The sequence below is a fragment of the Parasteatoda tepidariorum genome, chromosome 6 (assembly GCF_982258835.1).
Source record: "Parasteatoda tepidariorum strain Cologne lab strain chromosome 6, Ptep-v5.0, whole genome shotgun sequence".
Taxonomy (NCBI): Eukaryota; Metazoa; Arthropoda; class Arachnida; order Araneae; family Theridiidae; genus Parasteatoda; species Parasteatoda tepidariorum.
In genome coordinates, this window is record NC_141760.1 from 53305986 (window position 1) to 53323956 (window position 17971).

The following is a 17971-nucleotide window of genomic DNA, read 5'->3' on the forward strand; positions in this document are numbered from 1 at the left end:
GTACAGCTACAAAGAAATGCTTGAGTATTTGAGATAGGAAATGATAATTGTATCAGTCAATGAGCAATATGGTCAATTAGGTGCAAGACGTGAACTACAATATCACAAGGCATATGCTACTTATATGTTGGGCAATGGCGATACGCAGAGCATTTTTCCGTGTATTGACATAAGGCAAAAGTACCAAATATCGCGTAATCATTGTCGCGTAAAGGTAAAAATCGTAATCGCGTAAATGTTGGGATAAATATCATGGGGAGAGAATGCACATCACCTGGGTTGAAATTACTTAGGCCCGGAAATGTCGCCATTAGGGGCTCTATAAACTCTTTTCTTTGCACTTCTAAACAAGTCAAGTTATGGAATAAGTTGCTGTAGTCAATTTGAAACGTTTATTTGCATGTCTCTGTTTTTGTTTAGTAATCCTCCTGAATTTCATTTACTTGCACTCAACTTTAAGAAAGTACAATTTACCAACTACATGCTTTTAAAATTTCGCACTGTTATTTTTATAGATTATTAAAATATAGATGTTATTTTCATTCGGTATCACTTTTTTACTTATTTATTCATGTATGTTTACTTATCTTTATAGAGAGCATTAAGAACTAAAGTTTTCATGAGGTTCCGTCCGCCTTCCAGATGGCGCTTCGTTCGAGACCTGCTGCTCTTAGTTGTTATATTCATCTGCCTCACTTGTTACCTCAGCTACATTGGATCATTCCTTCAAACCACTGTGCCCACAGGTTAGGATTTTTTTTACATCACTTTGATACTTAAAATGTTTAATTAAGCAACGTAAAAAGTACCTTTTTGCTTCTTTGTAAAACTGTTGGCAACAACGCTATTGAACATTCTTTATGACGTTAAAGTGGTTTTCGAACTTCCTTGTTTTTAAACCCAAGTTGACTCTTGTTTTCCCATCCCTGATTTACTTACTTGTGCACACCATTTAAAGTTTGTATGCTTTTAACCCGAACCGAATAGATTCTAAAATTCGTTTATGTTTTTAAGAATATTCTGCAAATATCATTGTTAAAAAATATTTTTGAGAAAAAAATATTCAAGAAGAAACGATGAAATTCCAGTTGCTAAAATTTATTGTTGAAAGACTTCAGTTTTGTGCATAACCAAAAAATTTTGTTGAAAGATATATTTTGAATTTGAATTTCGTTGAAGAAAGGAAAAATTTCAGCAACTGAGCTGTCAAATATATTCGTCTTTTCATCAATATTTACGGTGTTGAATAATGGGAAAAACACATATTTCTCACGCCCTCAAAACTTAACTACGCAACTTTGAGTCGCAACCCGTAAGCGTAAAAAAAAATAGTATATCACAATGCCAAAAATATAGCAAACACTTTGCACCAAAATCGTGTAGTGAAACACCATACATAACTCTTAGTTTTTGGCTTTACCAAAACCAGGGATAGTTCTTGGTGCAGTGAATTTCCAAAATTTTTTTTATACTACTTGGTGCAAAGTAGCTGTTAACATATTTGGTATCCAGTACTCTGTAATTTTTAATTATAGCAAAATATGATACACGTATGAGTCAGTAAAATTAGTTTTTTGGCGCAATATAAAGTAAGAATCATTAATTCAGGATGCAATTGAACAATATTTCTATTATAAAATTGTTTATTAAAATCTTCCTATGAGAACATAATAATTTTATAGTATAAATAAAACATGCATAGGTTCTATAATATTTTACTTCAGTTTTTGTGGAATGGGAAAAATCCTGCCCGGTGAAAGCTTCTTGTGCTTGATTGTAAGCAATCTACCATTGTTGTCTGACGATTTCCAAAGATGAGCTCAAATTGGCAAAAATAATTCATGAATAGAGTAAATGCACCTACACCAGGTGCCAAATAGTTGTGTTTATATTTAACAACACTCCTTAAAGCAAAGCGCGACATTTCCACTTGCCAGATCACCATTGGCGATCGGATATTTTGGTCTGGCTAAAAGGTTTTGTCCAATAAAATGTTGCACTTTGAATCATACTACCATTGAGTTTTGCACTAACGCTCTATAGAACGTCACAATGACTGAAGACAGAGCCGCGATGGCTCAGGAGATAGAGAGTTCGCCTTCCAATGAAGGGAACAGGGTTCGAATCCCAGTCTATACGAATTCCGCCTCCGCCTCACACATTAACAGAAGTCATGTATTAGTAACTAGCACCGGATGGCTCTAAAATGTGTGTGTGTGGCCTACAATTTAAAAAACCAATAAATAAGAAAAAGAATGGATGAAGATAAAAACTATTGGATATTTGCTTTCTGCTTCGGAACACTGGGTCTTTCATTCTCGCCAACTTTCAAAATTATTTATAAAATTTGGCTACAAATGGTGTTTCTAATTGAGAAAATCCATAAAACAATGCTTTCAGAATAACCACACACACACTTAAAATTGTTATAAGTATTGAAGTGCTTAAAGTATATAATGTATTATAAGTATTATAAGTAAAGTTATATCGAATTGAAAATAACATTAACAACAATAAAAGGCCTCTTTGCTAGCATTTCTGTTGAAATGTGCTGAAATGAGACAAAACAGGAGAACCATATATTTTGCAGTTTTGACAGACAAAACAATTTACTTGACGAACTTTGTTCGAAAACTTTCTCCGAGTAAATAACTGGTTTCCTAAGAGAAACGCAGGAAATCATATATATTTTATATATGTCTCACGGTTTTTCTTTAATTGATTTTTCAAGTTGTCGCATTGGTCATTTTCGGGGCAATAGACAATAAAATAAATTAAATCAGCACGTCACGACTTTTTTTTTAAATTTATTTATGCCTCTATTTAACAAGATTTGTTTTGTTTTTTAAACAAACAAATTGAAGACGCACAAACATAAATGGTATCGAGTCAGTTAAATATGCCCGATATAAAACACTATAAATACTTAGTTCAGTTATAGTAAATTTCTGTAACTGTAAATATATTTAGAGAGACATCAAGAAAATATAATGTTACTCCTTTAATATGTTTTGAATCGCTATAGATAACTACATTAAGTTTGTAAACGTGAAGTTTCTATTAGAAAAAAATAAATTTTCAAATTTGTTCAAGGAAAAAGTTATTAAAAACATTTTTTTTTAAAGTCATAGCTTTCTTTAAGAACAAATTAATTTTCCTTAGAGAGTAATCCTTTAGAGCAGTCTAATATCAAACATTTGCAAAACTCTGGGTCCAAAACTCACTATAAAATAATTCTTTCGGTTTGATCGCTTTACCAATAGCTTAGCAGGTAGAGTAATGGGAAGTGTGGCAGGTGCAGAATTTCCCATCATTCCCTACACCAGACAGAGTTCTCCATTTCGAGGAGGCTGTTTTCGTGTACCCCTATAGCTAGATTCTATAATCAAGGAATAATGCTGTACGTTAGTATAGCAGTTTTAAAACTTGTTTAATTTTTAAAAGAAGTTTTGCTTAGATGATTAATTTTCTCGTGGCATAAAGTTATATTTAAAATGTAATGTTTTTGATGCTGTACTTTAATTTAGCTAAGAAGTGCGATGTGAGGTACGGTATTAAAAAGTTGAAGTTGTAGTTATTTAGGATGCATGTTGCAGTTGACCTTAAAGATGCATGTTGTAGTTGTGGTTATTTAAGATTATTATTATTATTATTGCAGTATCTTTACTTGAAAAATATGACGCTTCGAACAATAATATAATCAGAATTAAATGTTATAAAATATAGTTCTAATATCGTGGTGATTGTTTGAGAACTTGAGAGTGCGCGAAAAAAAGCGAACTTCTCTGTAACTTTTGATATTATGATTAGATTTTTGCGTACTAGGGCTCAGTTTAGTAGTTCGAAGAACCTAACCTTAAATATGCGGATTTGATTTCTGCATAGAATATTTCATCAGACAAAAAAACGTATTTCCCGTCCTTTTTGTTTTTCTTTTTTTTTTTTTTTTTGTCAGACATACCGACAATATATGATGAAATATGAGATGTTTTGATCCTCAAAATATGAAGATGGTCTCAGTCTGGAAAATAAGTTTCCAATAGAATATTTTTATCAGGAGAGCGGTCATATGTTTGGATTCCTTACAAATCACTTTTTTTCTCATATTTCGCCAAACCTCCAGAACTAATGAAGCGAATTCGTAACTTTTGCACATGATTGCAAAGCTTGTTTATCCAAATATAATTTAATATATTTTTATAATTTAAATATAAAAATTATTATTTTATAATTTATTATAAAATAATAATTTATTAATTATTTTATAATTTGTTATAAATAATAATTTATTAATTAACTAATATTTTATAATTATTATTTTTATAATTTAAGTATAAAAATATATTTTTTTATATTTATTTTGTAATTTTATTTGACTTATCGTAATATTATTTGACTTACTAATTATAAAAAAAAATTTATTTATAAGGTATACAAATGTTTACACCATATTCATCTACGTGAAATCCAAAACTTGAAGAGAATCGATAAAGCAGGTCTTGCGAAATAAAAACTTAAAACTACTACTTTGAAATGGTTAAATATGCAAAAAGTGAGATATGATTCCGCCTTTTTCAGTAGTGATTCATTAGATTTCAATAGCGGGTTTGTTTCATTATCCTTCTAAATATTAGTTTCCATATCTATTGCGCATATTTTTTTGCCTTTTTTTTGACGAGGATTCTAAAAATATCTATTAATGACGATGATTAGTGAGCACCCTGTACACATGTATAATAAAATGACCATCTTATAAATATTTTTATGTACTATTTTCTATTTGTAAGTATTCTCAATTAAAATATTCAAAAATATTCAAACATTTTCAATTTTCGATGAAACACGTTTCAGCTTCATTTTTCCAATTTTAGGTTAATTTCAAATAACTTCATCTTGATCAATAATATCGAGAAAATATTTTGTTGAACTTTCTTCATACTGTATCAAAACTTTCTACTAACTTCCAATACTTTGAATCTTAAATATTAACTATTTGTTACCAAGTCTAAGCAGCTTTAACTTTTCAGAGCAAGTTAGTCAATAGTTTATCGTAATATTGTAACGACTTCATCTATCTCATCCTTATTCGTTTCAAAAGGTTTGAAATGTTAGTTAAAATCTTTAAATGGAGAAAACTATTGAACAACATTAAAGCAGAAAATCTTCAAATTTCATTCATTTTTAAAGGAAAACCAATATTTGTTGTTACAGTTATAGAAAAAATATTTTCGAAAATAGTGGAAAGATTTCAATTTTTTTTCTTTTGCTTTTGTGTATAGACATACATTTCAGATATTAGGCTATGCTTATTGTTAATTTTTTTAAAAAATTTTTTGTTATTAGATTTTAAAATTATATGTAAAAATAAGAGAGTTGCACAGAAAGCTACTAATATAGAGTTGTGTAACATGCTTCAATAACAAATCTAATCCGTGATTTCAAGAAAACAAAACCTTCTTAGCCACTTCAGAACTCAATATTTTTTTTTTCATTTCCATTTTAATTGTATAAGATTAGATATAATCGAATTTCTTGCTATATAGCTAAGTCGCTATTTGGTATCTCTGTTTTTAAATTATACAGGGTGATTCATAAAAGATGGGCAAAATTTCAGGAAGGGATAGTACACACCAAAGCAAAAAATTTTTATCAAATAATGCATGGTCGAAAACAAAACGCAAAAGAGCTGGCGCATTTGGAAAGTTCGTTCATGCAAACGAGAAAGCACCATTCCTGTTGCGAGTTACCGCGCTGCGAGTTTTTATTTGCATGTTATGGGAAGGTAAGCCTTTAGCTTGGTGGTCCTTTAGCTTGGCCACCGCACTCACCAGATCTTTCATGTCTCGATTTCTTTCTGTGGGGGCAACTGAAGGCTATTATGTATAAGACTCCCATTGAATCTGCGCAGAAGAACTTGTCTCCAAGCTTTCGGCCGCTGCATGGGGAAACACACCGCGATATGCCTGGTGTGCTTCAGAATATTCGCCAATCTTTTCTTCGCCATTGTACTGCGTGCTTAGCCGCTGCCAGCCGCTATTTTGAATGGTTATTGTAATCACATTTCATTAAATTTGCTTCTTTAACTTAACTTCATCGTTCTTTGTGTGTTTTTGCATCATATAAGAACATAACTTCTGACTCCCTCAAACGGTTTTGGGTTTTGTTTTCGAACATGCATTCTTTGATAAAAATTGTTTGCTTGGGTGTGTACTATCACTTCCTAACATTTTGCCCATCTCTTATGAATCACCCTGTATATAAAGTTTACTTTCAGTCTTTGAACTTTAAAAAATCATTCTTGTTCTTCACTTTTTGAGTAAAAATGAATTGGAAGCTGAAAAATAGATGTGTGCAATATCTTCTACACTACATGTAGGAAGTGTAATTTATCTTTAATCTCACTTAAATGAAATGGAAATTGAATGAATAGTTTCTGAAATATCGTAGGACGAAACGTGGTTGAAGTTTGTTTCGTGATTTTTGAAATGTGGTTCGTATGTGTGCTGCTGTTTGTGACCTGTGTATTTGTTTATTGCTATTCCTCAAAAAAAGGTCTAACTCCCGAAATTCATTAAGACGTGTTATAATCATATAAGATTATAGCAAATTCAATTATTTATTTTTTTACATAAATCTGGAGAATGTACTCTCTTAATTTTGTAGTCTCCTACTTTCAATGAAAAATCGAAATTATTGGCTAAAGAATGAATCATAATAACGATAGCTTTAACTGCGATATAGTACGAATATGCAACCTAAATGATGTTTTAAATTAAATCACATGTTAAAATTCAAGTTGAACCCGTTTGTTATTTTATAACCGTCGTTGAACAGCCGACCCAATTTTGGGTTTATGACTACTAATGTTCAACTCCGTAGCCATGTAATTTTGAATTAATCCAGAAGACAAGGGAACTCTTGGATCAGTAACCCCCAGAAGTATGATTTCTTATGGGAACATGGAGGACTTTGTGACTCGACAGATTTAACGTGCATCAGTCATCATTTACTACACGGGGAGTCTTCGGCCGGTGGGGATCGAACCCACGACCTCTTGAACATAAGCCCAGTGCTCTACCAACCAGGTCAAGTTCTCTACTGCACTTAAGATTGAAAAAAAAAACTTTGCTTCCGTTAGAATGGTCTGAAATGCGGCTAAAAACATTATTTTGCTGTTTTGACAGACATAAGCACCATCTTTTTAACGAAATTTGCTAAAACAAACTTTCTGAGAGTAAAAAAATGACTTCTTGATTTTCGGGGCAACAAATAATAATATGAATAAAATCAATAAAGCGTCACAAATGAGTTTTCTTTAAAATTTATTTATGCACCTTTCTAAAAAAATTTCAAAATATGAAAATGCAAATAAATTATGACAGAATTAAGAAGTGTGAAAATAATCATGCAATAATCTGTTTTTATTTTGAAGTTTTGAAATAATTTTTTCAGCAAATTTTAAAATTTAGATTAGGTTTAGATGAACTTGACTTTTTAAAATGCCAATAGAGGTGATACAAATTTTGTCATGAAAAGTTTTTCTTGCTGTATAGCTTCCCCCTAAGAAGATGTTAAACTTAATCATGATTACGTTAAAATTAAACCCTAGAGTTTATGTATAATTTGAACAACAGTATAGTTCTTCACGCTCCAAAACTTCTTTTTGTGTATTTAAAATATTAGTCACGAGTTAAATAACGTTTCTAATATTTGAACTTATTTAAATTTCCTACCTCACCTTAGTATTGAAGTCAATTTAAATAATTCCCAATTTACATTCACCTCTCCAGCAATAAATCAAAAACCAAACATGCGTGCAATGCAAAAGCATTAAGACAAACATAGCCACCACAACTTTCTCACGTATGCAGGTACTTCTTTGTCGTTTCGGGCCATTCTCGAAACGCCTTTGTAAATATTTTCTTTCTATATCTAATTACCTTAAAGGTGATCGCATCTTCACTGTCATTCTCAACTTAATCCCTAAGGGCATTCCAGCCCTCTCTCTGTCTTAACGGGAGTGTTGATGCAAGTTTGTTGTCGCATTGGTCCTATATCACGAAGGCTTAAGCCTTAATTAGATGAAAAGGGCTCGGCGGCAGTCAATTTTGACTTGCAAATGGAGGTAGGGGACTGTCTTTGTGTGGTGCCTTGGTTCTTGTCGTTTTGTCAAAGGCCCTTTTTGGTTCGAGTGAGCTTTAAGCATTGTTGGTGTTCTTTAGGGATTTTTTTTCCCTTGAAGCGATGGAATGGAGATGTCAAGTTGGGTGATTACACACACTACGGGTGGAATTTTGCTGGCCGTTGTTTGAGGAAGATGAGATCACAAAAAAAAGTGATAATGCTTATAAAAAGTTAATTAACTTTTTTAACTGTTGCTGCGTGATGTTTAGAGCTATAAAGCTATAATGCGATAGACTTTTGTTCCTGTTGAAAATTAAGAGGATGCTATACGTGGGTGAAACATTCATGGCAAGGCAAATTCTGTTTCAAGTTTATTGGTATTTTAGAATTTATAGCTATGAGAAAGAGGAGTTCAGGTAAACTTGGAGTAAACTATGAGGTTTTAAATGATGAAAAAAATGCTTGCAAAATATAAATATGCAAACAAATCATTGCAGGATTAATTCCTCACTTCGTAATCCTGACATAAGTTGTTTGGATTTTGATTTTTGGCAACAAAAAAAAAACATTACAGCTTTTGAAACTAATAGTTTTACAATAGGTTATTCTTATTTTATAACCGTCGTTGAACAGCCGCCCTAATTTTGGGGTTTACAACTACTTATGTTCAACTCCGTAGCCTTTTATTTTTTAACCAATCCAGAAGACAAGGAAACTATTGGATCAGTGCCCCCAGAGGTATGATTTGTTATGGGAACATGGAGAACTTTGAGACTCGACTGATTTTACGTGCATCAGTCACCATTTACTACACGGGGAGTCTTCGGCCGGTAAGGATCGTACCCACGATCTCTTGAACATGGGCCCAGTGCCCTACCAACCAGGCTATCCCGGCCCTTACTGTAGGTTATTTGAACTCACTTTTTCTATACTTTACAATTTATTTTACTTATGTAAAGGAAAAAGAATTTGATATAAAAGGTTTTTCCAGCTGAATAGCATTCTCTTAAGACACCTTTTATATCTACTGTAAAATTTATTCCAGTGTTTTAAAGCCTTAGAAAATAAAAACTTTTTTCAGATTTAAAATAAATGTATCTTCATCGTGAATGATAAGCGTCGTAATTTTAATCTTAAAATATAAAATCTTTAATTGAAGTTATTTTGTCAATAAAATAAAAAGATATGGAGTGTTAAATAACAGTGGGTAGCAAATCTTTAGCTAGTTAATGTTATCTCACTTAATATTTGAACTTGTCTCATTCGGGTCTGGGGATTTCAAATATGCTCCTAAAGCTAAAAATTTTTTTGAACATTTTTAATCCATTTCTTGGTGAAATTTTAAAAACGTTATATTTAACAGAGGGTAGCGTAAATATTGCGAGAAACTACTATGGGGACATCAACTGAATTAAAATTTCGTTGAAACCCAGGCCAGAAATGTCGTCATACACAGCTGGGGGAGCCCTTCTCTATTAGGACCTGTTCAGAAGCACTCGAAAAACAGTTTATAATGAGCAAGCGCCCCTGTCGGTGTATGACTACATTTACGGACATGGGTTTCAAGGCATTTTTAATCCTGAAAATGAGCCATAATTCCCCATAGAAGTTTATCGCAACATTTACACGATCATTTGTTATATATAACGTTTTCAAACTTCTACATTGTGACAAAAAATAGACTGAAAATGAAATTTTTGTAAAAAATATCTAGCTCCGAGAGAGAAAGCGATTGCCAATTTAAAATCAGGGATACGAAAGTATCAAAGTTCTGTAAAAATATGCAGAAAAAAATGCTTTTCCAATGTAATTTTGGAATTGCAGCAACTATTTCACTATTTTAAGGAGACAAACTTACACTAAATGTAAGGGAATAATTAAGAAATATTTATTCATGTTTAAATAAGGCAATTTGTTATTCAGAAGCATTTTTTTCGAATTTGTATATTTAACCTTCAACTTTTTATGCCTCTCTCGACAGCGAATATTTAATTTGAGAAATACAAAATTATAAAATACTTGAAATCTTTTAGTTGCTTAAAGCTCTTTTATTTCCTATAAGAAATTAAGTATATCGAAAATACGTTTTCCGTTCTTTTGAAATAACATCAATGTTTTACGAGTTCACATTCGCATGTGAAAGTGTGAAGTGTCATTAATTATCTATAATTTGTAATGGTTAATTTAAATATTAATTATACATCATGCATAATTCCTGGTAACGCTCAGCTGCAGCCAAAGGGTCATTTTCATTGCATAATTTGTACCCATTAAATTCAAAAAATTAATTGCTTTAGATCTGAAACTAACGTTAAAAGTAGTTGCCAAGAATCGCTGCAAACCACTGTTTTTTTTTAATTTTTTTATTTTTTTTTTATCGCACTGTTTTCATCATAGAAAAAAAATGGGTGAGAATTTCTCACCCTTTCTCAAAAACAGGGTGAGATTTCAGAAAGTTAAGTGAGATTTCTAAAAACTGAAAAAATACAAATAGACTTGAAAAAAAAATTTCTTTTATTATAATACATTTTTAACGCCTTCTATTTTTTAAAGCATTGAATATTTTTGCTGCATCATCATAGAAAATTTTGCCTTTACTAGGTATTTGTCCATCTTACATTAGTGCATAAAAAAATTTGAACGTCTTAGATGAAAAAACCATACCTACAGTAAACACGTGGTTGCAGAAAAATGTGTTCTGAAAGTGGTTCCGTGGTTCGGAGGGGTTGTGCTCTGTTGTTCGAAAAGGTTCTGAACAATGCTAGTAAAGAGGGAAGCTAGATAACGGGGCAAGTGTTGAAAATAATGAAGATCCAGGAAGAAATGTGAAACGGATTTTATTCTAAATGACGTAATTCGAAGCTTTTTCCAAAATGCGAGAAATTCGCGAATTTTGAAATTAATTTATAGAATGCGCGAATTTCTCGCGGTAATCATTTTTTAATGCGAGAAAAGAAAAAAATATGCGAGATTCTCGCGTTCTCGCGCTATAGTGAAAACACTGTAATTTTTCAGTTGAAAAAGTATCTCACTACGTTACAAATTACGAAAAAATACTAGCCGCTACGATAGTTTTGCTACTTGTAGTGCAATACTTCCGACCAGTGGAAAAAATACATTCTACGTATACAAATACAGCTTATCAGCAAAATTTCGCACGTTTCATGGATTTCAAAATGCCGACCGGCCTGTGTAGGGGGCAGGGAACTATCCTTGCATCAGAAAGGTTCTGAGTTCGAATCCCGGGTAAGGCATGGATGTTCTTTCCTTATCTGTACTATCTGTCCTCACTGTGGGAGCGACGTTGGCCCACCTAATATGGTGCCCCTGAAATAGAGGCCAACGAAATCGCCCTGTATATGCCTGAATTGTCTGATGTTAACACAGGTGGGCATTGGAAAGAAAAAAAAATTGGTTTCAAAATTTAAAAATGAAACTATTTTTTGAAGAAAAAAATTTTTTCATGGAAATTGTGTATAGTAAATATAGTAAACAAACATAGTCGAAACATTTTCAAAATAAACTATTTAACTGTAACTTCTCCAGAAATTCTTCTTAAATAATTTAGTGAAATAATTTTAATAGGACTCTTTTCTTATAATTTAAGACAAAATAGTTTATAAGATGCAATACCATGGCGCCTATACATCTTGTTACTTAAAACAAAATTACCGACATATTTTCTTATAATTAAAATTTAAAATACCAATTTCAGACAAAATCATGACTCCTATCTTATAAAAACAAAATACTATTGTAAAAAGTACTATTTCTAAATATTTTATTTGTGTTTGACCATTCTAACGTTATTACTCATATCTGTTAAAATTAATAAAACTTATTTCAAAACTCTATGCTATATTTTTTTTTATTTCAAATTTTATCATCTCTTCTTTCTTTGATAGTATCCGACGTAAAAAAAATCCATAATTGCACGTAGAATTAAAAAGAAATTGAGCAAACCTACCTTCCCAATTAGGTAGAAATGTAACATGCAAACGAAAAAAGCACGCATTATCTTAATAACTAGTCTCCCGAAAACATCATAAAGGTGCCGAAAATAGTCGGGGTATAAAGGAGTCCCCTTTGTCCATTAGTTAAGTAAGAGCACAGCAAAAGTAATTCGTCAAAAAATAAACTTCGAGCGGACTCAAAAATGGCAAGGAAATTTCGTGTTTTCAGCTTCGCGTTACTTCAAATTTACATACATAATGACGGTTCTGACGTATTACTACATGGAAATTGATCGTTTCTAGGTTGAAAGAGCTTACTACTACACACGTCGCTGCCTTTTGAATTACTTCAAGAACTTTCGACCATTTTCAACGAGAAGAATTCCGCGTACTTTTTATTTTAATGCTTTTGTATAACGATTTCGATCTCGTGTTTTGGTTTTAATTGGCAAAAGGATTTCGTTTTATCGATTTAATGTTGAGAGGAGACGAATTTATTTCTTAGTAAAATTAGAAATCTAGGTGGAGAAGTAAAATAAAATGTTCTTAAGTTTTTTTTTTTGGTAATTACAAATTTAGAAGAAGGGGATGAACTTTTTTCTTCAAAAATCTGAGACTAATATATTCAAACAGATATCATTCAACGCAGGATATTCTTAAAAAAAAAACACATTTAAGACTCATATTTATAATTTTCATTGAACTGTAGGTAACCGCTTCCCTAACTATTTTTTTGTGTGAAAGAAATGCAAACAAATCAACGTATTTTAGTTTATTAATAAATACAAGGAACTAAAAAAAAACATAATACGCAAGTTTTAAGTCGAAATGTTGATTTTTCTTTATGTGTAAAACCTCCTTATGTGTTATGTGTTCTTAATGTTATGTTAGTTACGGTTTAGGCAATGTGAACAGTGCAAACCTCAATAAAGTAAATACAAACCAAAACTTTAAAATTTTCAACTTCCACCTAAAGTTAGTTTTATTGTTACAAATTCGCATAAATCTAATTACTCGAGAAATAATAATATCGCGGACCACTTTGATACTGATCCGCAACATTAAAAAAAAAATTATGATTAATTTCATCGTTCAGTGCGCAAAAAACGGACCACCCTATATAACTTTTGATCCTAATAATCGGATCTTCACGTTCTAGGACTCAATCTTATTGGTTCGAGGGGATGACCTCAAATATGCTAATTAATAAATACGATATTTTAAGTTACGAAAATCTACTTCTCTGAATAAACATATCGTTTTTACGACGGATTCGAATATCTGGCCCCCGAAACATAAGAGGTAACCGGAATCAGGGAAATATGCTCTCTATAGTTTGTCAGTAGAGCGGTACAAAGTTTGGAGGAATGTTAATTTTACTTTTTGCGTATTTCGCTATATCTCGAAAATTTTCAAAGTGAATTTTGGCACACAATTATAAAATTCGTTTGTCCATGCAAACGATAACCTTTATTAAATATTTATTATTCTTTTAATATTGCCGGAAGCATTTTGAACTGTAAGGTATACCAATTTTTACCTCATTCTTAAAGAATTTAATTTTACTTGTCAAAATAAGTAATCTGTGCAAATTCGGTCTAATAGTTCCTGAAAAATTAAATTTCAAAAAAGTCAGATGTTTAAAATTCGATTTCTCAGGAACTATTCGACCGATTTTGTGCAGATTTTGTATTTTGCCATGCAAAATTATATTCTTTAAAATGAGACAGAAATTATATACCTTACGCTCAAAATTTTTTATATAAAAAATTTTGAACAAAAATAAAAAAATAAATAAATATTTAATAAAAGTTATTTTTTGAATGGGATTATCTACGGACAAACAAATTTTACAATTGTGTGCAAAATGTTTTCAATTCAAATATCGTTTGCACTAATTACTTAGTATATTTGAGGTTATATTCTGGAACCATTTAAATTGAGTCCTGGAACGTAAGGATCAGAAGTTATTCAGGATAATCTGTTTTTTTCTCTTTTTTTTTTGGAGCACTGTACCTCTACAAAGAAATAATATCCTCTCTAGTAAGAAGTATAAAAATAGAAGAATTCAAGAAAGTTTTAAGTAATGATAGCAGTTTAATTAAGTATTCATTAAAGATTCCACTGTCAGCTAAAATTTAAAAGCCTGTTTTAAAATAAACCAAACGATATCATTTTGTAAAGTATTAAAGGAATAATTTAAATTAACATGTGTATATTGATACGGTATTTCATACGAGATATGAGAAAATTTCTGAAATTAACTTCCCTAACAATTTCATATTACCAATAAGTACGTGATTACAGTGCTGATCATAAAACTCCGATTGTATTTATTGCACTTGTATTCCAAATCACCAAAACTACTGCAATTGGTTGCAGCATCTTTGTAAATAAATACATTTTTAGAGAAAGGAAGTTTACATTTAAAAACAAATTTAACATTTAAATCAATAAAAAAAAACATTTGTCCAGAGAATTATGATTTAAAAAAATAATCAAACAATCATTTGAGTTTTGTAGAAAAATTAATAACACAAATGAGATTATTTAAAAGGAGGACATTTTTAATTTTAAAAGTAAATAAATCTAAATGAGAATTTAAGTGCGAATTTTTTTTTTAAATATAAGATTTTGGAGTTCATCTCTTTGAAAATTCTTATATGTTTATTAATCAAGTGCATTATTATTATTAATAATAATTTATAATAGCTTGCAAATATGTTTTATTAGCGCCCTTTATTTTGTAATAAATATCAATATTATAATAATGCTTAGACTTTATAGCCAACCGACGTTTTTCAAAATGACGTGGAATTCTTTTTAGGCTTTACTCATAATCTAAAAATTTAAAGGGCAACGAATCAATTAACTCTCACGATATCAAAATTCAAATTGAGTTTCAATGCTGATGTTTAAACAAAACTCCCCATTGTTTGCCTTTTTATAATTTTAATAATATCCATTGAGTAAGGTGGGTGTTAAAATTTCATTCTTCAAGCCCAATTCAGTGTGGAGTAAGTAAACGGGCTCTGAAATTCTGCCCGGGTAATTGCTGCGTAGGGTTGGTTTGAGGGAGAGAGGCCCGCCAGAACTCATTAACATTACGTTAACACGTTTTCCCATGAGAGGAGCAACTTGAATAATGATAGAGCCTCCAGATGTATTTTAGGCGTAAGGTGATGATCAGTTGTTTCCGAATCCTATTTGGATTTATAGAGCCTTCCTTTTAGTCCTTAATAGATTTTAAAAGTAAATAAATGTTAGGTCATCAGATTTAAAAAGTTATTACGCAGTAGCATAGAATATGCGTACTTTTTAGGGTTTTTAAATCTATAATTTAGCAAAGTAATTCAAAGGTAAGGCTAAAGTAAACTATTGAGTTTCAAATAATGAAAAAAAAATTTTTTTTTTCAAATTTTAAAATGGAACAAATTCTGGCAGGATTACTTAGCATTACGCAGCGGTGAAATTATCATGAAATAATTTGTTTGCATTTTGATATTTTGAAAACATCATTATTATTATTATTTGTTTTTATACTCGAATGGTTCCTTATAAATCAAATTTTGAAACTCCGAAATTCCATAAATTTTATTTCAGGAACTTTTGAATCGATTTCGCTCAAATTTTGTATTTTGCAAGTGTGCATGCAAATTTACGTTCTTTAAAATGCTATCAAAATTTTATACCTACAAATCAAATTTTTTCTACTATTATTAAATAAAAAATAATATTTAAAAAAAAGCTACTTTTTGCATAAAATTATCTTTGGACTAACGAACTTTATAATTGTGTACAAAAATGTTAGTTTCGCTTTAAAAAAATCTCAAGATCGGGCGAAATACGTAAAAAGTTAAGTTAACATTACGGAGTCTAAACTTTGAATCGTTCTTCTGACAAATTATTGGGACCATAGTTTCCCGAAATACGAATACATCAAATGGAAAGATATGTTTATTAAAAAAAATCATTTTTCAGTTTGATTTCGTAATTTAAAATATCATCTGTGTTAGTTAATTAGCATACTTGAGATCACTACCCCCCAAATCCTTAAGATTGAGTCCTAGAGCTAGAAGATCCTATCATTAGATCAAAGGTTATTCAGGGTGGTCTGTTAATTTTTTGCGCACTGTACATATCCTTAACTTTCATTAAAGGCGTTTAACTCATGGTATTCTCCTTCTTGGCGTATTAATTTGCCAAAAAATAAGTTTTCTAAATTAATCGTTTCGTTAACTGTTTATTACCAAATGCTCTTGTATTATTCTTCCAATCAGAAAATACGCTGAGACTGAAAATTGAATCTGCCATCTGATAAAATTCTTGAAATTAAAAAAACTTAGCAAAGTAAAAGAATAATTAAATAAGATTTAAAAAAAATTTCCGATAAATCTAAATTTTTTTCAAAAGTGCCGCGTGGTACCCTTTACCCCCTCAGATTCAGAAAAACGTATGGCAACTTTTTTCCTAAAATTTAATATTAAAGACTGAAGTTTAGAATACATTAATGGCATCATTTTAGTGAGAAGGTAAACTTTTCTGTTCGTTCTTGCTGCAGTTCCATGTTGTTACGCTTTCCCACGCATATTTTACGCAAATTTTCATTCGAGTCATTGTACAGGTAGTTTCATGCACTTATCATAATTGCTTTCTGATTTACAGTTAACACCTTTATTCGTTAATTATAAATAATATTTGGTAACATTTAAAACAAATGTGAGTAAATTAGATAAGGAGTTAGACCTAACGCATTCGGTTGTTTTATTATTATTTAAGACTAATTGCATATTCACCCACTGGGTGAATTATTTTTCTAATGGTTGTGGAACAAAGCAAAAAGTTTTCAAACAAATGGAATTCTGATAAAATTGTGATCACAATTTAAGAACATGACCATTTGTCTATCTGATCTTTTTATATGTATTTATATTTTTTTGATGTATGTAGTGTTGGAAACAATTTATTTAATTCTAATTTGTTAAAATATTAATACATTAACTTAATCACTTGAGAAGTTTTTTTTTGAAACTGCGAAAATTCCATAGTTGTTGAAAGGTTAGATAATTAACGAGATGAATTCATTTAAAGATTAATTTAGGATAACATATTTTGTAACTCATTTAGAAACAAGTATTATAACTGTATTAATAGCTTGAAACTATATTTAACGTAATTTCCTGAAAATAAAACATGTACAAGTATTTGCATTAACCCCTTAACTTGTTCGCTCGAGTTAATTCGAGTGCGCTAAACAGGCCAAACTGTGTACACTAGAGATAATTCGAGCGACGTTGTATTTTATGCTGCTATAATTTTTCACACTCAAATACAATCAAGAATTGAAAATAACAATGTGAAAGCTAAGAACAAAAATCGTTTTATTGATGTTTATCATTTACATAGGATTGTAAGCTGTAACACTTATTTATTCAAGAATAAAATATAGCCTTTTTCCACGGAACAAAAGCGCAGTATATCAAAATTGTCCCCCAAAAGAAAAGTTGAATCAGGAGCGGACAATGTTCTAAAGTGTGATTTTTTACATAAAAAAAAATTGAGTTTTTTTTTTTTGGCCGATTTTTTTCAAAAAATCTGTGCGTTAAGGAGTTAATGAGTTTTGCACAGCTTTCAAATAATTTAACAAAAAAAGTACATATATAATTTTAAAAATAAACTTTTCTGAATAGAAAGAGCCCACTACCGAAAAGACTTGAATCATTAAATTGAAAAAGAATCATTTTTTTTTTATCAAATTTATTCTTAAATTAGTATTAAGTTCACAAACACTTTCGAAGAGCCGTGGTGGCTCAGGGGATTAAGTGCTCGCCTTCCAATGAGGAAAACCTGGATCGAATCCCAATAATGGCTGATCAGCGAATTCCGCACTCGTC

At 30.8% G+C, this 17971-nt stretch overlaps 1 protein-coding gene across 1 annotated transcript in view; it reads left to right on the forward strand.

The window, feature by feature from the left end:
* Positions 1-17971, forward strand: part of LOC107452261 (cadherin-like and PC-esterase domain-containing protein 1) — a 257524-nt gene that overhangs the window by 77853 nt on the left and 161700 nt on the right. The window contains exon 3 of the mRNA XM_043040510.3: positions 596-746. Coding sequence (XP_042896444.2) covers positions 596-746 — 151 coding nt within the window. The remainder of the gene's footprint in view (positions 1-595; positions 747-17971) is intronic.